The following is a 23,659-nucleotide window of genomic DNA, read 5'->3' as shown; positions in this document are numbered from 1 at the left end:
AATAAAGATGAAGTTATGAGACCTAGATGTGTCCTATTATTTCATATAAAGGCAACGAAAAACTTAGAAGATAAAATCTGACGTTAATTTTTTGATTTTTTTTTTGCCTGACGGTGATTCACTGCATTTGACGTTATTTTGCTTTTGGGTACTGTACATTGTCGTATCGCACTGTATCGTTTAAAGGAATCCATAGTTCCTCACCTTTTTTGTTTTGTTAATCCCTTTTAATATAATGATTACCGATTAGCTGAACAACATGAGTTTGGAAGTGTCAGGTAAAGTTTGTTTTGAAAAACGTGATTTTATTTTTCTCTTGAGTAAATGAAAATCGAACTGTTAAATATGGCGAATCGCTAAAATGTTACTCTTTTACCCATCCCGTTCCACTGTTTGCTTTTCTTCCAGGGACTAACATGGCGGGACAGGCCAGAGGATTTGGAGACGGTATGGAAAAAGACGAAGGTGAGCTGAAACATGATGGATGTTTGAAAGATTATGATGAGGAAGACTTGCACAGCAAGTGGGACCTCGCGTGGCTTGCTGGACTGGATGAGGATGAGGATGAGGCTGAGGTCGAAGTTGAGGCTGTGAGGATATTGGTGCCTCGCTCGGCTTTGGTTCGAGAACGAAAGGCAAACAAGCGTGGGATTGCCATGGCTGGTGGAGTCGGAGGAAGGCTGTGTCGGAAGGAACTGGGTGATGTTGAGGAAGATGGGGAAGAGGCGATTGAAGAAGAGGAGCGTGCAAGGCTTGTGAGTGAGAAGGACGCTGCAGTACGTGAGTTGGCAGTGCAGTTACAGGTGAGATGATCGTTTGGGTTTTTTTATGGGTTTGAGCTAAAGAGCAGGTGCAGAAGGTACATTATAAAAGGTGGAATAGTCTGGATTGTAACCCATACTGATACATATTGCCCTTGATCTTTTTTCCTTTTTTTGTTGCTACAGCTGAACCGTGAGTTGAAAGCACTGCTGGTGGCATCTCTGGGCTCAGACGTGCAGCGGAAGGTAGAGGCGCTGGTGAAGGAGCATCTGATGCAGGCGGCATTGTCACGGGAAGCGAGTCACAAGCTCTCGGCAGTGACGGAGCGAGCGGAACGGCTGCACATCCAGTGTGATGTCTGGCGAAGCAAGAGCATCGGCAGCAGGTGTGCATACCTCATCTTTCTTCTATTAAACTGCCTCTCTCTCAGCTGTTGCATGGCCGTGATGTGCAAGTTGGTAGTTTGCTCCAATTTAAGAAAATGCTTGATAACAGCGTAAAGGATTTTTAATTGCAGGTGCTTGCTTTCCGGCTTGGATCAAACTGATGAGTTGTTTCATTGTGGTTGCAGGTTGTTGGCTGAAGAGCAGGCAAGTGCACGAAGAGTAAGTGAGTGTGCTGAAAAAAATGCACGGCGAGCTGTACATGCCCTCCTAGCCGAGCATCGCCAGTTGCGTCGAGACCTCGCAGACACGTACAGGTATCATGGCCATACAATGAATGTATATACAGGGCTTCACAGTTGTTTTTTGTTGTTGTTCTTTTTGGTCTTTTTTTTATGGTGCACTACCAGGCAACGTACTTATTTTAATTTTTTTATTTTTTATTTTTTTGTAATTCTGATTTTTCTGGGGGAGGGAGGAGGGGGGCAGTTGTGCCTAGAAAAATAATAAATAAATAAATAATTAGAAAAAAAAGTATTTTTTACAATATTAAAGTTTGAAAAAGAATGGATATTTATACATAAACTGGTAATTGAAAAGTCCAAAACACATCAACCAGACTTTTTTGTTAATAGTGACACAGAACATGTTCATTTCTTAAAGATCGTGAAGGTATTGTCGCGTCCCTGCAGATTAATATCAGCCGGGACGGATGGTCAAACCAGCCTTAATTCCCGAGGCGACCTCCCGATTATGGCGGTTAATTTTTGCGCTCCCAGGATAGAAGAGATAGAGCATTTAACGAACAAAACACATGGGTTTATTCCTGAAAGCACAAAACATGCAAACATGACAAAAACGGTATTACATGCAACAATAGTGATTTAATAAAAATAAAGTACAGACGAAAATTGAATGTTGAGGTAAAACTAATTTCTAATTTGAGGTGCCTCCACTCAATAAAATAACCCCCCACCCGCCCCCCCACCCCCTACCCCCTTTGGCGGCACTTAGCTTTGGCTCCACTGAGCCCTTTTGTAAGGCCAGCGGCGGTTGACCTTGAGCCACCTGCGCAAGAAGCTCAGAATGGCGGCTGCGCCACGCGTCAAAGGCGCTTGCGATCAAGTTTGTGGGGAGCTCGTGAAGACTGCCCCCTTCCTCCTCCACTGCCTGGGGAGGCACAGCGTGGCCTCCAGCTCTTTGGTCTTCAGCTCTTTGGTCTTCAGCTCTTTGGTCTTCAGCTCTTTGGTCTTCAGCTCCTCAGACCTCAGCTCCAAACCTCCTAACAATCGCTGCAGAACACCACTCCTCAAGAGCGCCAGAATGACTAGGTTCTCGAGCTGCCAACCGCCTTCTTTTTCCAACAAGAATCAAGCGCCCTCTTCTTCTTCAGCTCCAAGAGCCAATGGCGCAGCTTCTTGCCCCTATGCTTTCCCTCACCGGACCAATCTCATCACTCAGGAGGCGTCGCCAGCCAGTCCTGTTCCCCACGCCCCCAGCACAGTCGCTCCGCCTCTCCTGAGCAGGTCCCTTTTTCCATATATGTCCATAGGTGCGGGCTTAGCCTGGCCGGCAATTCATGGAGCGTAATTTGGCCGGCTGTGTCGGAAAAACGTTAAGGCACTACAGAGGGTTTGACGCACAGGAGAAAACTAACCTTAACCCCTATTACGAATTAACACGGCATCATCCCCCGTATTATGCACATTTAAACAACCTGAAGCTATATTTCCCTACTTATGTACATTGAGATGTTTGTAGATGTTTACATGGTCCATACTATTTCCTATACAATTCTACCTTTCCTACGGTATTTTTATCTACCCTCCCATAAACGTAACGGTATTCAACAAACAGCTCAACGTTATTTTCTTCAAGCTTTTGCTTCACTCTTCTTCTATCTAACCCGCAAACATTTATTTTTTTTAAGTTAATTGCTCCCGCCGTATCTACCAACTGCTTTACAGCTCCATGTCTTACCCTGATGGTCTTCATAGTGCCATTTAAAATGTTTCAATTTCCTTTTTCTCCCTTGTTGAATTTTCTATTCTATTATAATTCACTCTTCTTTTTCCTTTTCAAAAGTTTGTTTTCAAATAAATGCTTCAACAATACCAACACACACAGCTCTTCCTTTCTACACTCTCAAAACTTTCCTTTATATCACTCCTCCTCTCTAACGTTTTCAAACGTATATCCGACTTGAAAATTTCAAGAACCCCAGCTTGCAATGGATGTTTGTATTTCATTAATCTTTCTTTTTATACATCTTCATTGTCAAATCATCCCCTGTCTGTTCTCTCCCCTCCTCCTACTTGCCCATACCCCACAAACCATATCCCATACCAGCATCCCACTCCATGTCCCCTCCCTCTACTGTCTACTCCATCCTACCATTCCATCACTACCTTCCACCTCACCCCTCCCCTTCAAAACTCCCACCTCACCCCTCCCCTTCAAAACTCCCACCTCACCCCTCCCCTTCAAAACTCCCACCTCACCCCTCCCCTTCAAAACTCCCACCTCACCCTCCCCTTCAAAACTCCCACCTCACCCCTCCCCTTCAAAACTCCCACCTCACTCCTCCCCTTCAAAACTCCCCTCTCACCCCTCCCCTTCAAAACTCTCCCTCAACTCTCCCCTTCTATACTGCCTCCTCACTCCTACCCTTCTATACTCCCCTCTCACTCCTACCCTTCGAAACTCCCCCTCACTCCTACCCTTCTATATTCCCCCCTCACTCCTCCCCTTCTATACTCCTCCTCACTCCTCCGCCTCAAAGTTGCCTCCTCCCACTTCCTCTCTCTTCCAACTCATTCCTCCACCTCCTCCAATCTTCTACTTCCCTCTGCCCCTCAAATTACTCCTCACTGTCCCTCATCCCATCACCACCTAGCCTTTTGTCGTCCTCATCCTGCCCCCTCTTTCAGCTCTTCTGCAATCTCCGATACACAAGCAACAGCTCTCCATACCTCCCCTCTCACCTCTCCCATTCAAAACTCCCCTCTCACCCCTCCCCTTCAAAACTCCCCTCTCACCCCTCCCCTTCAAAACTCCCCTCTCACAACTCCCTTTCAAAACTCCCCTCCAAGACTCCTCCTCACCACTCCCCTCAAAAACTCCCCAGCTTTCCACTCCCCTTCAAAACTCCCCCCTCACCCCTCCCCTTCAAAACTCCCCTCTCACCCCTCCCCATCAAAACTTCCCTCTCACCCCTCCCCTTCAAAACTCCCCTCGCACCCCTCCCCTTCAAAACTCTCCTCTCACCCCTCCCCTTCAAAACTCTCTTCTCACCCCTTCCCTCCAAACCTCCCCCTTACCACTCCCCTTCAAAACTCTCCCTCAACACTCCTCTTCTATACTCCCCCCTCACTCCTACCCTTCGATACTCCCCCCTACCCTTCTATACTCCCCCCTCACTCCTACCCTTCTATACTCCCCCCTCACTCCTATCCTTCTATACTCCTCCTCACTCCTCCCCCTTCTATACTCCTCCTCACTCCTCCTCCTCAAAGTTGCCTCCTCCCCCTTCCTCTCTCTTCCAACTCATTCCGCCACCTCCTCCAATCTTCTACTTCCCTCTGCCCCCTGCCCCTCAAATTACTCCTCACTGTGCCTCATCCCATCACCACCTAGCCTTTTGTCATCCTCATCCTGCCCTCTCTTCCAGCTCTTCTGCAATCTCCTATACACTATCAACCGCTCTCCATACCTCCACTCTCCTCCCTCATCTTACCCTACACCTCCCACCCCTCTCGTGTATCCAATGCTCTCCCTCCCTCTTCCTTCATGGTATGGATTTCAAACATCTGGGACATTCACTCAAACCTGACTGGTTTCTCCATACAGCTTGCTTCTGACAAACCAGACTTTATCTGCTTAACAGAAACTTTCCTCCTTCAAGACGTCTGACTCCTTAGTATCTCCCCCTGGTTACTCCCTCCTACGGTATGATAAACCTGATCCTCGTTCTGGTGGTGGATTTGTTTTGTTTTTCGAAAACTCTCTTCCTCTCTTTCTGCCCTCTTTCTGCCCTCTTTCTGCCCCCCTGCACTGCCCTCTCTCCACCACACCCCAATGAGTACCTCTGGCTACGGCTTCCCCTCCGCTCCCACCTTTTGTTCATATGTGTGTTGTACCGTCCACCGAACAGTGGCGACTCCATTTGTTTACATCTCGCTGTCCGACAACATGAACCAACTTCTATCCACTCATCCCAACTCTCTCTTCCTCATATGTGGCGATTTCAATTGTCATCATGCCAGCTGGCTGGGTGTGGGTCCCTCTCGCACCAGCCATGGCACCTCAGCTAAGGACTTCTGCGACTCATTGGGACTGACACAATCTGTCAATTTTCCGACCCCGATCTCAGTCAACGGAACATCATCTTTTATAGACTTGGTTATGACAAACTTCCCTGCAAATAAATGTCTGCTGTTCTTCTTCTGTTCCAATCAATTCATCTGATCATATGCTTGTTAAAGTGGACATCTCTCTGGCCATTCTTAGAGAGCCTCCTCGGTGCCGATGTGTCTGGCATTTCACTCAGGCCGACTGCCATGGTCTTCAAGCAACCATCAAACTTCTGGACTAGTCTCCCATCTCTACTGCCTCTGACATCAACCAATCCTGGGAATTCTTCCAATTCAATTGAACTTTATTGTCATTGTACAGTGGACAATTTATACAAGGTACAATGAAAAGTGAGCTTGCAAGCTCCCAAGATATGGTGCAAAAGGGCATTGAGTGTAAATAATGAAATGGAAACGTGGAGTGTAAACAGTTACGATACAGGTACTACAGTCACGTGAAAAAGTAAGTACACCCCATGTAAAGTTTTGACTTTTTCAACATATTTCAACATACAGCTATTTGATCTTCATTTCAACAATATTGACAGATAAAGGTGATATAATATAACAAATATCATGAAACATTTACATTTTGTAGTCCATTGTATAATTTAAATAAACATGAATGCAAATTTTGCATGTGGAAAAAGTAAGTACACCCCTACATTTATCACTACTTCAAATACCTAAAATTAGAATCAGGTGCACCAGCTCAGGTGCAAATGATTAGAACATCGTCAGAGAGGATCTTGGAGGAACCTGTCTTATTTAAACCTCAGACATTTAGTTTGGTTTGCTCTTTGTTGAAGTGTGTGGCGTCACCATGCCTAGGTCAAAAGAGTTCTCTGAGGCCTTCAGAAAGAAGGTTATAGATGCCTACGAGTCTGGGAAGGGATTTAAAAAGATCTCCAAACAATTTGAAATCAATCTTTCGATTGTCCGGAAGATCATCTACAAGTGGAGAAGAGTCCAAACAACTGCCAACTTGTTCAGGCCAGGCTGCCCCAGCATGTTCAGCCCGAGAGCAGACCGCAAGATGCTGAAAGAAGTCTCGAAGAACCCCAGAATGTCATCACGGACCTACAGGTAGCTCTTGCCACTGTTGATGTCAAAGTGCTCGAGTCTACCATTAGAAAGAGGCTGCACAAATTTGATCTACATGGGAGGTGTGCCAGGAGGAAACCTTTGCTGTCCAGAAAGAACATCAGGGCAAGACTAAAGTTTGCCAATGAACACCGAGGCAAAGACCAGCACTTCTGGAACAATGTGCTCTGGACAGATGAGTCAAAGGTAGAGCTATTTGGCCACAGTACCAGAAGGCATGTTTGGCAAAAACCAAAGACAGCATTTGACCACAAGAACCTGATACCAACTGTAAAGCATGGTAGTGGAAATATTATGGCTAGGGGCAGCTTTCCTGCATTAGGGCCTGGGCAGCTCACCATCATATAATCCACGATGAATTCTTCATTGTACCAGAGGGTGCTTGAGGATAATGTGAGGCCATCTGTTGGAAAGTTGAAGCTCAACCGAAGGTGGACCTTGCAACATGACAATGACCCTAAACATACCAGTAAATCCACCAACGAATGGCTGAAAAGAAAGAAATGGAGGGTTCTGGAATGGCCAAGTCAAAGCCCGGATCTAAATCCCATCGAGATGTTGTGGGGGGATTTGAAACGAGCTGTGCATGCTGTGAAACCCCTCAAACGAGCTGTGAGACCCCTCAAACATCGCACAGCTGAAAGAATTCTGCATGGAGGAGTGGGCAAAAATTTCTCCCAGTCGATGTGAAAGACAAGTAGACAGTTATAAGAAACGCCTGCTTGAGGTTGTTTCTGCCAAAGGGGGCAATACCACCTATTAGAGCCAAGGGTGTACTTACTTTTTCCACATGTGAAATTTGCATTTATGTTTATTTAAATGATACAATGGAATACAAAATGTAAATGTTTTATGATATTTGTTATATTATATCACCTTTATCTGTCAATATTGTTGAAATGAAGATCAAATAGCTGTATGTTGCAATATGTTGAAAAATTCAAAACTTTACATGGGGTGTACTTACTTTTTCACGTGGCTGTATATACACTACTGGTCAAAAGTTTTAGAACTCCTCAATTTTTCTAGTTTTTATTGAAATTTACGCAGTTTAATGTCTCAATGTACTCTGACATTAAGCATAGAACAAATAAACAATTGGAGATAAAAAAGAAATCAAAGAATCATTTTGTTGAACAAATTTAATTTTAATTTTTGACTCGGCAAAGTAGCCTCCTTTTGCAGATATAACCGCTGAACACACACTCCTGGCATTCTTTCTACAATGGAAATCAAATATTGTTTCGGGACGTTCTTCCCAACGCTGTTGCAGAAGTTCGGACAAATGTGTTGTAGTTGTAGGTTGCTTTACTTTCACCCTTCTGTCCAGTTCATCCCAAACCAGCTCGATGGGGTTTAAGTCTGGAGACTGTGCTGGCCATTCCATGATTTGAAGCCTACCGTCTTGTTCTTTCCTCAAAGGTAGATTTGACATAGCCTGGAGGTGGGTTTAGGGTCATTATCTTGCTGTCGGATGAACCCCTGACCAACTAGGCGTATACCAGAGGGTATTGCATGGCGCTGCAAAATGCTGTGGTAGCCCGTTTTGGTTCAGGGTGCCAGTCACTCTGTGCAAGTCGCCGACTCTGGATCCAGCAAAAGAGCCCCAGACCATCACGCTTCCTCCTCCATGTTTGACAGTTGGTGTCACACACTGAGGAACATCCTTTCGCCTACTCGACGGCGTACAAAAACCCTACGTGATGAACCAAAGATTTCAAATTTTGATTCATCGGTCCATAAGACCTTCTTCCAGTCTTCAGTCGTCCTCTGGCGGTGCTTCATGGCCCAGGCAAGCCTCTTTTTCTTATTTTGCCATCTTAGCAATGACTTTCTTACTGCCACTCGACCTGTCAAACCTGCAACTCGAAGTCTTTTCTTCACAGTTGAAACTGAGACTTGCTTACTTCGACCAGTATTCAGCTGTGATTGAAGCTGTTGTCCTGTGCGCCGCCTATCACGCCAGCTGTTGACTCTCAGAAACGTGTCTTCTGATTCTGTTGTGGCTTTGGGTCTGCCAGACCTCTTCCTGTCAGAGTTTCCTCCAGTTTCCATTATACTACTTCCTGCAATGCAATATTGTCCAAATAATGCTTCAGAGGGTGTAATAACAGTCTGTCCCAATACTGCTTTCATACAGACAGGGGGTTTGTAATCAAGTAATCAGCAGAGGTTGGGACACCTGTTGGAATTGTTTGCATCAATTTTCAAGGCTTAATTTACTTACATTGCTGCAGAACAACTGTACGTTGTTAACCCATTACTTGTTCCCTGAAGAAGGCCTTTTTTTTACAACATAACTGTGCAATTTACATCATTTTCGCATTTTTGCGAACCTAAACTATTTTTAACCTCGAGCAGACTTCTTCCTGTCAGTTTCCTCCAGTTTCCAAGTGCATTTTGATGGTGTAGGAAACTGTACTCACTGACACCTTGGCTTTCTTTGCAATTTCTCCAAAAGTAAAGACCTGCACTTTTAAGGGTTATAATGGTCTGTCTGTCTTCCTGCTTACCTTTGTACCATTTCAGGTTATTCACTGGACTTTATTTGCTTAAATTTTAATAAAAACTGTAAAAATTGAGGTGATCTAAAACTTTTGACCAGTTGTGTATGTATGTATGTATGTATATATATATATATATATATATATATATATATATATATATATATATATATATATATATATATATATATATATATAGATATATAGATATATATATATAGATATATAGATATCTATATAGATATATAGATATATAGATATCTATATATATATATAGATATATAGATATCTATATATATCTATATAGATATCTATATATATATCTATATATATCTATATCTATATATATCTATATCTATATATATATATATCTATATATATATCTATATATATATATATATAAATAAAACTTTTGACCAGTCGTGTGTGTATGTATATATGTATTTATATTTATATATATTTATTTATATATATTTATATATATTTATTTATATATATATATATGTATATATATATATATGTATACATATATATATATATATTTTTTTTGTTACGGAACCCAACGTCGGCCTCTGTTCCCCTTATCGAGGGGGGATTAATCCCCTCGCTTATGACTGACCGATGTGGTCCCGGGGGTATGACGTCGCGCTGGGTAGGGTATTAGGCCCAACCGTCCTATGACCTAAATACCAGCGCCTCCCGGTACGCAAGGAAATACTCCCCGCTCACGGCCGCAGTGTAATAGATTATTTGCGCCGAGCGAAGCAACCTGCGGCGTGAGCCGTTTACCAAGTCGAGACCCGATTTATATTCGTTGGCCGAATCGCGCCACATACCCTCTATATGGAAACCTCTAAAGCGACCGAATGTGAAGAAGAAGACAAGGTAGGAAGAACAGATATTTATTATTATTTACACACAACTAAAGCAGAAAAGAATTGAAATACGATTTACAAGGCAATGGAAGGAGCAGGAGACACAGTGCAATTCTTAGCTTAACTATACAGTCTTACTTATAACCCCAAGACAACATGAAAGACAGACGAACAATCAGACTTACACGAATGGGGAATTGCAGAGTGGATTGGCTGGAGGGAGAGGAAGGTTCAGCTCGGACCGAAGCACGGTCGGGCCGGGAGGGAGCAGCCGCCGCCCTCTTGATCGGTCTCGCACGGCGCGTTCCTTCGCGGCCATGGTCGATACTGCCGTTGAGACCCGAAGCTGCTGTGCGCTGAAGCTGCTGCGTGCCGCTGCGTCGCGTGCTCTTTCAGGGATTCCTCCGCCTCATGCGCCGCGTGCTCTCCACCGGTTCATCTGCCTTCTCTCTCTCCATGTGGGGCGTCGGCTGCGGGTTATATAGGCCACACCCTCAAGCCTACGCAAACGTTCTTTCCACGCCCTCGCAAAGCCAAACCCCTCATCCTGGGTTGGTCGGCAAGGGCTGGCTCACTCCTCCTTTCGATGACGAGGGCGGAGACACGCCTTTCTTCTCCGAAACAGAGCACGTGGCAATGGCGGCAAATGCAGACAACCGCCCAATGCAGTTGGCAATGAAAGCTTTGGGATATGAAAGGGGATCTATCTTATTTAATTGATGCAACGCAATGAATTAGTGGACCACAGAGCCTTATGCTGACATTTACTAAGGGCATAACTACTGAGGGAATCTTATGATTGGCTACGTGTGTGCGGTGGCTTAACTAAGGACGACCTTTGATCTTTACATTGGAGGGTGATATTTACAAGAAGATTTACAGCATACAAAAGGGGAAAATTTACATCGGATTACACACAGTTCCCAAATCCTCAACACTGCACCCTCATCCTCTTAGGCACGCCCCGGGCCTATAATTTTTACTTTAGTGTGACACGTAGGTGTAATTCCCTCTACAATTAACCTGACCCTGAGTGCGACAATTTAAAAACACAAATAAATATGTCCCGCTAATTGCGTTGCACCCTGCCTAACAGTTTCACACCCACAGCTAACCGAATTGCGGAATTATTTTCAAACTAAAACATGAACGATGGGGGAGCATTATTTACAGTGACATCATTTGACTATTTACAAAACGCAACCCAGGACCTGTGATTTTTATTTTTGGAAAGATAAAAAGAAATTCCTGTTGGGAGGGAGGAGACAGCACGCGTTGCATCGACGCACCAGTACTATAAAGAGAGCTCCAAAAGCACCAAAAGCACCATTTGGTGCACAGTCACTAGTTCATAATAAGCACACACAAAAAAAAACAACTGGTGGTGGTCTTCCTCTTTTCTGCTGGGCCGATGTTCTTCCTGATGTTGTCTTTCAATTCTTTTCTTCATGCGGCCTATTTGGAACTAAAAAATGAAGTGCACAAAACGTGTCTATTTTTATTTAGGGCCACAGGGGCCAACTAAGGGTGGTCCACCTGGTTGGCATAGGTGCCACCTTACCGATGTCCGCAAGCAAGACCCTGGGCCATCGTGGCCGGCTCCAGCAGAGGTGCCAGGCCCAAAAACGTGGGGTCCATAAAGTGGTGCTTGGCCGCAAGACGGCGGTCCATAAGTGGTGCATCATTGCAATGCATGCTGGTTGTGGGAGTTCTGGCACACCATGGCGGACTCCCGCACGCTCCCCTCGTGGACAGGGGAACAGAAGACAGGTGAGTGAGGGGTAAGGTCAAAAGGGTACACATCAAACAAGGCAATGCAGGACGAGGTGCGTACGGAGAGCGAAGTGAGAAAGCTCGTCCCTACCGTACGTCACCCCCCCCTGTTACCTACTCTAACCTTGCCCTTACCCCATATGTACACAAAAAAAATCTACACATTTACAAATTCGTCGCTACCGTCACGTCTTCCCCATATCTCCCCTATACCAAATTCGTCCCCACAATCCCTCTAACCAAAATTTGCCATCATTCAAATTCATCATCAATCCTCATAAGGACGGAGAGACGGAACATCAGCACAATGTCACACCCACGTCATGATGCGTCCCACATTCCAAACATTTGCACAGAAAAATCACAACAACATGGCATGGTGTGGAGTCCTGTTACCTCTGGTGAGTGGATGTAGATGGTGCGAGGAGATTCCAATCCTAACTATCCTCTAAATGACTTTAATACACTTTACACTACCCGGGGTCTTTCCCTGCCAATCCATTGGCCAACTTACTCTATGGGTTCTAAAAACCAATTCCCATTGACCAAACTGTGGTGCTTATCAATTTGGGGTCTCACTCCCCCGATTCAACTCCCTGTGCCTTTGCACAATTTCAGGACTGGGTCGTGTGGCTCTCCCAGCAGGTCTACCCACCTGCACACCTCCACCACTGTAGTTGCCTCCGAGCTTACCTGCTCCTTACCTAACCTATCTACCTGGGGAAGGCCCTCTGGCGCTCTCCCCACTCGGTGCCCTCTCTGGCACTGGGCTACCCGGGTCCGTCCTTGGATCCTCGGGCCCCATCCACAACAACTCTACCGGTTCCCAGAGCCCACCTGCAGCCTCACCTGGCCGACATCCTAACAGTGGCGGAGTGCCCATTTAACTACACACACTAACAGGCCACACGCCCAGCCATTTCCACGTCACTAATGCACCCATCCAAACACCATTCTTCCACACCGCACCACAGATGCAAATATCCAACCACAATTTAGCTACTCCCTCTCCCTCACTCTTAAACTACCCTCCCCGGGTATTCGTGATAGGGGTCCATCCTCCCCATACACACCTTCGCACCATCCACTCCACTCCACAGTTTTCACCATACTCACTCCATACCATCCATTCCATACTCCATATATTCCATACCATTTATTTCATACAACCATTCTCCATACACCTGTATTTGCACACCTGTGCCATCTCTCCTACACCTGGTGCTTCCTGCACCCTCCTTCCTCCAGGACCATTCGGTCAACACAACACACAACCACCATTACTCACTCTTCCACTGCTCCATACACCTGTTCAGTTGCACACCTGTGCAATCACAATTGTTCCTCACTCACTGCTCCATACACTTCCACGCTCAATACAACTCACAATCACCTTATCACAATACACTTCTGAGTGCACCTCCAACACTCACACGGCATCATCTGATCTACCTGGTTTCCTGCTAACACTCGCGCTTCCCCGTCGCCCCTTACATTATTGCGCTCCCTCGTCATTATCATCCAACTACCCTCTCTATGTTCCCACTACCTGTGCAATGTCGCTACTTACCTTACCGTTACCGATGGTCAATCTCTAGGTCCCTATACATGATCCAAACCCTCCCTCGGCGAGCTTACACTGCCAAACCCCATAAAACTATAGCTCCTTTGCCCCCGTTATGTGAGGGATGGTGGATTTGCCATCCCACCACATCGGGCATCTCTCACTACCAATTTGGCTCATCCAATTCCAACCAATCAAAAATTTTCCAATCACTGCCAATCCTTCTACCAATCATTTGCCAATCATCAAATTTTGCTTTTCCAATTTGCTACTGCTACCACCCTCACACGTCTACTCACTTGAGCCTCTCGGTGCGCCAATTCATTTCCAAAGCTCGGCTTCGCAAAGCCGAGCAATGAATGCGGGTGGTTTGTTGCCGGCGGTTGGATTCGTCCGGCATCCGGTGCAGGGAAGGGGGCTTACCCGGGCCGAGATTCCACGCACCATCTCGGCACGGAGCCGTCCGATGGCCCGATCTCGCCCTGCCGGAACGCCTCAACCACAAGGGGTCGCCGTGACGACCCTTCCGACCGGGCCGCCCGCTCCGCCTAGCGGAGCACGGACGCGCCCGTTCGGAGCGAGGCCCGGCGTGGATCCCGTATGGCGGTTCCTTCGAAACCGCCATGGTAACGATCCCCGCTGGTTCCCGCTGCACACGAAGCCCGGCACGAACCGAGGGCTCGCTTCGGCTTCAAGTCAATTTAACCGCTATCCCGTTTAACGTCGATGCTCCACTTGCATGCTCACACCCCGCGTTCCGTTCCTTGCTCACCCATCCAGCTGTCTCCATGCTCTGTCATTGCACCTTCTCTTCTACAACACCCAGGTACACTCATTCCGCTCACAGACTTTGTCACACACCTGACCACCGCACACCTTAGCACACACTCGTCGTTCGCACACCTCACCAACACACCTCTTCATGCCCACTCCTCGGTCACATCCTCTGTGACAACCACGGGTGTGCTCTCCTCCGCACACCCAATCACGTGCTCCACTACCAACTCAAGCGTGCATCCCCACACGCGCTCGACCATTCCAGGTGTGCATCCTTCCATTCCAGGTGTACATTCTCTCTCACCTGCCACAACCAACTCATGCTCCATGTCACTCTCACTACTTTCACCACCACACTCGGTCGCGCATTCACCCTTACTCTTGACAGCGCACTCTGTAATCATGCACTCCTCTGTTACACACCTTTTTCGCGCATCCTCCTGCGCACACTCTCCCGTTACACCCTCCGTAACACTCACCACAGGTGTGCACTCTTTCCTTACATCCCCTGGAACACTCCCCATCACGCGCTTCCATGTGCCCCCCCCCCCCCCCCCGCACACGCCCTACGACCAACTCACTCTCGACAGCACACTCACTCCTCGGCGCGCACTTTTTCCTCACACACCCCATAGTCGGACATCCTCGCACACTTCCTCCTTCACACTCTGTACCTGTCGCACACCTTACCAGCGGCCTCTCACGAACACCCGGGTCTACACCAACACCCAAGCCGACTGCATCTCCCCTCACACCATATACATTTCCGAGTATATCGCCACTCACCTCGGCACCTCATCTCCACACCGCCTCCGCCACCTGCAAACTCTTTATTTGGTCAGTAAGCACATCATCACGATTTGAGCACCGACCTTGTACATATTCCATCACCTCCTCCTTTATCTCCCTCTTAGTTTCCCTCCGTCTCTTCTTAATTTCACTCACCCCCTCTTCCACATCCTCTAATTTTTTCTTCACTTCTTTCATTTCCCGGTGCGCACCCTCGATTTCTTCCTCTAATGTCGCCTTAGTCATCTCTATGTGCGTCCTCACCTCCCGTTCTTTCGTCTCCATTACTTCTGTTACCTCGTCCAACCTCGCTGTCAGTCCCTCATGTACCGTCTGACACTCCTTCTTTATGACTGCTACGTCCCTCTTTATTTCCTTCTGGGTCGCCTTCAACCCCTCGATCACAGCCCTATTCTTTTTTACCTGTTCCTTCAACTCCCTTTGTCCCACTGTCAGCTGCCCCACCCCCTGCGGCAACTCCTCTATGCCCCCTTGTAACTTTGCCGTCCCCTTTCTCACCTCTTTCTCCATACGCTCCTCACCTCACTTTACCTCCTCGCGTATCCTCGAGACATCCTCGCCCACACCTCGTCTGATCTCCTACCCCATTTCTCCCATCTCTTTGGTAGATGCCGCCCTCATCTGTTCCAATTCATTACTTTGAGCATCCAATTTAGTTTCTAATCCGATTTTCACCTGCTCTATCTGATCTCCCATCTGCTGAATTTCCCGGGCGGATTGCTCCCCTTTTTCCCGCAATTTGTCTTCCATCCTGTCTTCTAGCCCCGTTAACCCATTCTTCACCCCTTTTATCCCATTGTCTAACCCCTCAAATTTATTGTCCAACCCCTTAAAATTATTGTCTAACCCCTCAAATTTATTGTTCATATTGTTTAACCCGTCTCTTAATTGCTCACTGGTACCCCGCGCTTCGTCCCTCATTGCTCCCATTTGGCCCCCCATTGCTCCCATTTGGCCCCCCATTGCTCCCATTTGGCCCCCCATTGCTCCCATTTTGTTTTCGATTCGTACCAATTGTTCTCCTATCCCCATTTGCACGGCGGCCTGCAGCTGCGCAACGAGGGCCTGCATGTCAATCCCTCCCACTTGTGCAGCGGGTGCGGCCGCCGTAGCCATGTGCGAGGTGCCATTTTGCGTTTCTACAACCACGTGCGCGAGAGCGCCATTTTGTGCACCTGATTTCCCCGCAACCACATCTTCATTGCTCTCCTCCTCCATTTCCTCCCTCTGGTTCTGGGTTACCCCTAACCCCTCTTCTAATTCCCCCACCGGCATCCTGTCGCCTTGATCATCCATGGCGCGATTTTCAAATTTGGGATTTAAAAAAAAAATTAAATTTTGGCTGCTCGAAATTTTGAGCGCGCTATTCGCGCTTCAGGTCCGAATCCGACACTCCTGACACCAATTGTTATGGAACCCAACGTCGGCCTCTGTTCCCCTTATCGAGGGGGGATTAATCCCCTCGCTTATGACTGACCGACGTGGTCCCGGGGGTATGACGTCACGCCCGGTCGGCGCTGGGTAGGGTATTAGGCCCAACCGTCCTATGACCTAAATACCAGCGCCTCCCGGTACGCAAGGAAATACTCCCCGCTCACGGCCACAGCGTAATGGATGATTTGCGCCGAGCGAAGCGAATTGCAGCGTGAGCCGTTTACCAAGACTAGACCCGATTTATATTCGTTGGCCGAATCGCGCCACGTACCCTCAATATGGAAACCTCTAAAGCGACCGAATGTGAAGAAGACAAGGTAGGAAGAACAGATATTTATTATTATTTACACACAACTAAAGCAGAAAAGAATTGAAATACGATTTACAAGGCAATGGAAGGAGGAGGAGACACAGTGCAATTATTAGCTTAACTATACAGTCTTACTTATAACCCCAAGACGACCTGAAAGACACGAACAATCAGACTTACACGAATGGGGAATTGCAGAGTGGATTGGCTGGAGGGAGAGGAAGGTTCAGCTCGGACCGAAGCACGGTCGGGCCGGGAGGGAGCAGCCGCCGCCCTCTTGATCGGTCTCGCATGGTGCGTTCCTTCGCGGCCACGGTCGATACTGCCGTTGAGACCCGAAGCTGCTGTGCGCTGAAGCTGCTGCGTGCCGCTGCGTCGCGTGCTCTTTCAGGGATTCCTCCGCCTCATGCGCCGCGTGCTCTCCACCGGTTCATCTGCCTTCTCTCTCTCCGTGTGGGGCGTCGGCTGCGGGTTATATAGGCCACACCCTCAAGCCTACGCGAACGTTCTCTCCACGCCCTCGCAAAGCCAAACCCCTCATCATTGGTTGGTCGGCAAGGGCTGGCTCACTCCTCCTTTCGATGACGAGGGCGGAGACACGCCTTTCTTCTCCGAAACAGAGCACGTGGCAATGGCGGCAAATGCAGACAACCGCCCAATGCAGTTGGCAATGAAAGCTTTGGGATATGAAAGGGGATCTATCTTATTTTATTGATGCAACGCAATGAATTAGTGGACTACAGAGCCTTATGCTGACATTTACTAAGGGCATAACTACTGAGGGAATCTTATGATTGGCTACGTGTGTGCGGTGGCTTAACCAAGGATGACCTTTGATCTTTACATTGGAGGGTGATATTTACAAGAAGATTTACAGCATACAAAAGTGGAAAATTTACATCGGATTACACACAGTTCCCAAATCCTCAACAATATATATATATATATATATATATATATTTATATATATAGTGTTGCGGTTTTGAGTTTTGTGCAGTCAGTATAATAAAGGTTAAAATTTCCCCCTCATAGTTAGTCACACAAGCAACATGCAGCCTCGCGATAGTGTAGTTATTTGTTCGTATTTGTGAGCTTGGTCCTTTTCCTACGTTAGTTCTGCGTTGAGTAGAGTCAGGAGAATAGGTCCTACTTCAACCGACTATCCAGCCTCCCTAGCCTCATGCCCCTTTGCGCTGACTTTGGTTCATTTTGGGCAAATTAACACGAGGCAGGCCTCGGAGGGTCGGGGCGGAGCCGAATGAGGGGCGGCAGAGGAGCTGACGGTAAGCACGAGCCGCCAATCAGGGCTCAGAGGTTGTGGCGGCAGCACTGCGTCACAGGGTGTGGTTTGAAGGTTCGAGAGGGTTCAAGAAGGTTCGGGGCGTATCTATATAACCCATCGCACAAAGCCCCCAGGAGGACTCGCGCGGACTGGCGCGGGAGGACTCGTTGAACAAAGCACTAGCGCGGGAGGACTCGCTGATGAGAGGGAGAATTCGCGCGCACTGACCAACCAGGAGGAATCGTTGACGAGCAGGAGTTGAGAGCGTCAAAGAACTTTGAGAGATATGCGGGTGAAGAAAGACGCGCATGAACCGGAATACGCGCTATTATAAAGTGATGCTTGGTTGACCTGGAGGCCGAGCCGCGTACAGTGCATTGTCACGCGAGTGATAACGGCTGTGTAATCGCCAGCCGCGCTGAGACGCGCATTTTCCGCTCTACCTCATCGGCTGCCTTTGTTCGGGAGATACGCTACGAGGTTCCTTCCACCGCCTGCTGCCATCTTCGCGGGACGTGCTGGGACCGTGGAGAGCCGGACGGGGCCGTTCCTGGACGACCACGTCGACGCGTCTGGCTGGAACATCACCCCATCTGCAATTCCCTGTGTGAGTGTGACGGGCCCGAGTCTGGGAGTAAAGACTAAGACTGTTTAAGTGCTGCTCTGTGTCTCTGCGTCCCGATCATTGTACATACGTGTGGGAATAATAATGAAACCTGTGTTCTTCCTTTTCCATTCGATCGTTCCTGTGATTTCCTCATTGGCTAAGCGTGGTACGAATAGAACCGCTCGAATCGGGTTCCACTACCTATTCTGCACGGACCACGTGGTACTCAATCCGCTCGGCGTACCCAAACCACACGTGGCTCGTGCGAGGGTTGCTTCCTCGCTTCCTTGGCGGCGCAGGGATTTAGGTACGAGCGAGACTTGGTCCCGAAACCCTACTTTGCGTTTTGCCCGGAAGAGGCGTTTCAAGTCTCGGTTCCGCCAAGCCCAGAAAGAACAAGGGGATTAATCCCCCCCCCCTTGGTAAGGTGAAGAAGGGCGGCGGAGAACCGTAACAATATATATATATTTATATATATTTATATTTATATGCATGAGGGGAAGTCAATAAGTAACCTTAAAATATTTTTCACAACTTGGTTATTGCATATGCGTGTGTAACGACTTATTTTTCAACATAATCTCCATTGCGTTCAATACATTCTTTACGTTCAATACGTTCAATACATTAAAAAAACACATGGACACTGCTCGGCTTTCCAGGAGAGAAGTTGGTATTTCAAAAAGTGGATCTGCGGTGAATTAACGGGGGTAGAAAAGATCAAGGTTGCGGATGGGGGAAGATGAGATATGGTGGTGGACAGCTGTTTTAAAGACCTGGAGGGAGGAGTGGGATTGAAGAGTGAGGGAGTTTGTTTCAGAGGTGGGAAAAAAGAGGAATGAAAGAGTGAAGGTGAATAGAGAGTCTTGATTTTGGCAGTTTAACCATAAGAGGGTTGCTGGCAGATCTTGTGCGACCTGTAGGAATATTTGGGGGACAGAGCACAGAGAGAGCTTGGGGAGCAAGGCCGGAGAGGAGTCGGTGGAAGACAGAAAGACCACCAACCTGCTTGCGGTGAGTGAGTGAAAGGCCCTCGGAGTTAGTTTCATCGCGGGAGATTCCAATGATTCTGAAAGCTTTGGTTTCAACGACGTGAAGCCAAGCTAGGTGGTGAGGCAGGAGCACCGGCCCAGAGGGGAGAACAGTATTCCATTGAGCTGCGGATGAAAGCCTTGTATGTGGTGAGGAGCTCAGGTGTGCCAAGGAAGGACTTCGCACGACGGAGGATGCCCAGTCGGCGACTGGCTTTGGAGGCCAGATTTGAAATGTGGTTTTCCCAGGAAAGATCATGGCAAATAGTGAGACCCAAAAGCTTGAGTGACAGAACTTCTTGGAGAGGATTGTTGAGAAAGTAGATGGGAGGATTGTCCATTCGGTCTTTTTGGGGAGACATCGTAAGAGTGTGAGATTTGTCAGGATTGAAAGACATGTTCCACTTGTTTGTCCAGTCTGTGATTTTGTCCAGGTCTGCAGAGAGTGAGGAGGCTGCAGATTGCCGATCTGAGGGATGGGATGTGGAGCGGCAGAGAGTAGAGTCGTCAGCAAAGAGATAGAGAGGATTTTCCAGAGAGTCGGAGATATCATTGATGAGGATCAGAAAAAGGACAGGGCCCAGAACACTGCCGTCAGGAACTCCAGCCTGAACAGGAAGGGGAGATTAGAGAAAACCATTCAGGGCCACACATTGACTACAACCAGAGAGGAAATTCGCAAGCCATGTGTGGAGATTTTCATGGATACTATAAGAGGAGAGTTTGGTGAGCAGAGCGGGGTGCCAGAACATAAGAGATAAGTGGCTCCCCATAAGAGTGGGGTACCTTCTTGGCAATGTGGGATAGACACAAAAATGGTGCCCACATTACCATAAATTAATTGAAGACATTTTGATTCGACATATGTAGGCTCCTTCAAGATTGATCCATTATATCTATAATATACAAATTTTCGTGTGTTTGTGCATTTGTACATTATTCTTTCACGGCCGAACTGTAGCACCGAGAGTCCCCAAATGTTTGGGTGTCGGTACATCAGAATCTGGGCAATGTTTTAAGCTACCACACCTTGGCCTTTATGTCCGTTTTGAGACCACCAAAAGACGCTGTAAAGTATGTTGGGAAGCCAGCCCACAGGCAAAAGGTAACCAACATGATGCCAATAACTCCATAGCTTTTCAATGTCTAACACTTCCCAAACTACCGCCGGAAAGGCTCACCCAGCTGGGTATCCCCTGCTAGTACGGTATAAAGCTCACTGTCCCAGCTGCAGTCCTGTAGACGTAACATGCCTCATAGTAAAAATATATTCCATATGGGTGGATTGTGTGTATGGAATATGTACGAATATGAATATTCAAAGCAGTGGATGCACCATTGACATTACTGTTCAGTTGGTCTAATTTTATTATTTTAAATTTATTTTCTAAATTTCATGGAACCATTTGAATATCCATTATAAAACAAACCCATTCAAATAGGATTACATGGATCATATAGGTATTGCATCGTGTTGCAAAACGTAATTTGCATACACCAAGTACTTAACCTCGTACTCGGATGTGACTGATATTGCTTTATCACCATTTAAAGTGGCAATGAGCAACTCGTTCTCATTGCTTCCCATTATCGACTTTTTATTGTATACCTGATGTCTTTCCCAGAATTCTCGATAATCTTCAGTCAGCTCTCCAAGGCTTGACCAGCCCTATGAGTACACCCGACCCTCATGTTCCCCTCCCAGTTCCAAACACTTTGGAACTGTCAGAGCAGGTGAGGGACCGGGCACGGGCCATAAGTGATCACTTGCTGGGTGGAAAGGACTCGAGGTCTTGGCCCCTGATTGAGCTGAGTGCAACAGTTGGAGAGCACTTGGGGATCAAGGTAGGATCAAATGTCATTGTGAAGCATTATGCAAGACATGCAATATGGTATTTTGAAGCTGTTAGGGGGTTAAGGGTACATCGCTGGTAGTTAAAGACCTTTAAAGAATCAATCCTCAACATGTTACGGACTCGAGTTCTACGGACCTTCTTGTCCACATTCCTCCCTCCCGTAGGTATTGGTGCCGAAGACCACGGAAAACGCAGGGTCAACAGGCATGGGTAAGAAAGGCTTCTCTCCTGGGCGATTGAACATCGGCCGCTTTCACATGTACACACGCTATGATGGGATTACATTGAACTGCTGTCCACACTGTACTGGTGACATCATTGTGCTGTGATGTCCTGGGGAAGAACACGTTTTTGTGTTTGAGCTTGTGCTCCACTAGAGAACTTGAAATAAACAGCCACAAGGGTGCCATTTTGGCTTGCCCCCAAAATGGTGCAAAATAATTATTTTTAGGACTCCATGTACAAGCAAACATTCATAAATAGATGTTACCGTATTTTCTGCAGCTGCTGCCTCAGTCCTTCAGTCGCAAGGAATGCAATTTTGTGGCGGATTGAAGAACTGAAAATGTATATTCCTGATCTAGTATTGGTAAAGCACTTTGACTGCTTTTTATTCATTTTAAACAGGGTTTTTGGAAGGAATAGCACGATGTAATATAAGAAAGGAGATTTCAGTACACTCTTGCAGCAAAAGGATAGCAACACAAGGGGGCGATGCACTTCCACAACTCTTGGGATTTGGGATGGTGAGGATACTTGATTCATCATACTGGTTGCTTGAGTTGTGAAAGTGAGCACATGTAAGGATTTTATTTAGTTATTATTATTTGCTGTTCTGCTGCAGTTAGCAGATAGGATATCTGAATATTTTTGACCGTGGGCATAACTTGTGCTCAATATATCACTTATCATGACAAATATGTGCAGCCAGAACTGTGCTCCGTCTATCAATGGCCTTGTTCTTTGCCATGTTCCACTTCGTATGTGATGATTGCATCTCGGCATTTGGATGGGATGCAAACTTGAGGAAAATAAGCAGTGCTTTTAGCATGTTGTAGCATGCCATTCTAAATGAGGGGCCATCTACACACAACATATTTCAAAGGGTTGGGCTCGTGTCACTTGAGGGGCATGCGGAGTATAAAAGAGCTGAGGTTAAGAGAAGACACCATTCAGGGTAGGGAAGTGAACTGTTTATATGTATATATATAGGTCATAAATTTCACCATACTCTTGTATGAAATATGTAGATTGTTCCCAGCAGTGTTTTTGAGCATTTGGAGATGGGAAAACCTGCCAGTATAAACTCCACATTGCTTGGGCATTGACTATTTAAAAGATTTATTGATAGTACTTTGTCACCGTTGCAAACGCAAAAGTTGAAATACAAGTTTATCCTGGCAACATGCTTTGAAACAAAATAAATCTGATTGCTGAACTACATTTGTCATTGTGACATTATCTGCCTTTAGGGTATGAACTCAAATATTAAGGTGGTTTTCCTGCTTTTGAAATAAACAAGTTGAAAAGACGGGCAAAATAAGATGGCAGTGAAAATTTTCCTTCGGAATGACTTTTCGTAATAAAAAAAAATCTCAACGTTTGGTGGAAACGTGCTCGGTAGAATCGTGCCCAAGCTGAAGTTTGAGAGCAGAATGCAAAGTATTGGCAGCAGGAGCCCTACGCAGGTGGGAAGTTGGCTTCTCTGAGCTAAAATAACCATCGGACGCTGCAGTCCCCCTCGGCCCTACTGGGAAAATGAGTGGGAGCTTTGTCTCAAACAACTAGGTGAGAGTGCAGTGATTGTTTCCACAAGTGTTTAAACGAAGCCTTCTCATCACCCAGATGTCACAGCTTCTGCGCTGTCTCGGGGATAATGGCAGCTGCTAATGGTTGTCGAGCGGCCGCAGAAGTTTTTCTTTGACCTCGAAGGGAGTAAATTTGCCATGGCGAGATTGCGGGATCAAAGATGGTCCTGAATCGGCAGAACTCTTCTTGTATACGCCATTACTCACATATGCGGCCATAAACAGTCGGTCGTGTGAAAATTGGAATGCTGGTTTGTAAAAAAATATATATATAATAAAAAAAGCTAATTAAATAAATAGAAACTGCATTGGCAAAATAGAGGACAGATGTTCTTGTTCATAACTGATATATCCCATTGAAATCTTCCTTATAAAGCCGTGTGTGTGCGCTTGTGAATGGTTTTGAGTCAAATTGTAACTGGTGCTG

The 23,659-nt window shown here is 46.7% G+C and overlaps 1 protein-coding gene across 2 annotated transcripts; it reads left to right on the top strand.

Annotated features, from left to right (window-relative positions):
• Positions 1–77: 77 nt before the first annotated feature.
• On the top strand, positions 78–22,862 carry BLZF1 (basic leucine zipper nuclear factor 1). 2 transcript variants are annotated; one of them, XM_068113717.2, is made up of 7 exons: positions 78–278; positions 409–803; positions 948–1,147; positions 1,334–1,462; positions 21,194–21,413; positions 21,589–21,634; positions 21,929–22,862. In XM_068113717.2, exons 1-7 carry the CDS (start codon positions 260–262, stop codon positions 21,985–21,987), a joined length of 1,068 nt encoding a protein of 355 aa, XP_067969818.2. In that variant the 5' UTR covers positions 78–259; the 3' UTR covers positions 21,988–22,862. The 2 variants fall into 2 exon arrangements, with proteins under 2 accessions (XP_067969818.2, XP_067969815.2); XM_068113714.2 differs by lacking the exon at positions 21,929–22,862 and having other exon boundaries at positions 21,589–21,902.
• The last annotated feature ends 797 nt before the right edge of the window (positions 22,863–23,659 follow it).

The sequence above is a fragment of the Myxine glutinosa genome, chromosome 4 (genome assembly GCF_964187855.1).
Source record: "Myxine glutinosa chromosome 4, kmMyxGlut1.1, whole genome shotgun sequence".
Taxonomy (NCBI): Eukaryota; Metazoa; Chordata; class Myxini; order Myxiniformes; family Myxinidae; genus Myxine; species Myxine glutinosa.
This window is presented reverse-complemented; position numbering and strand designations above follow the sequence as displayed.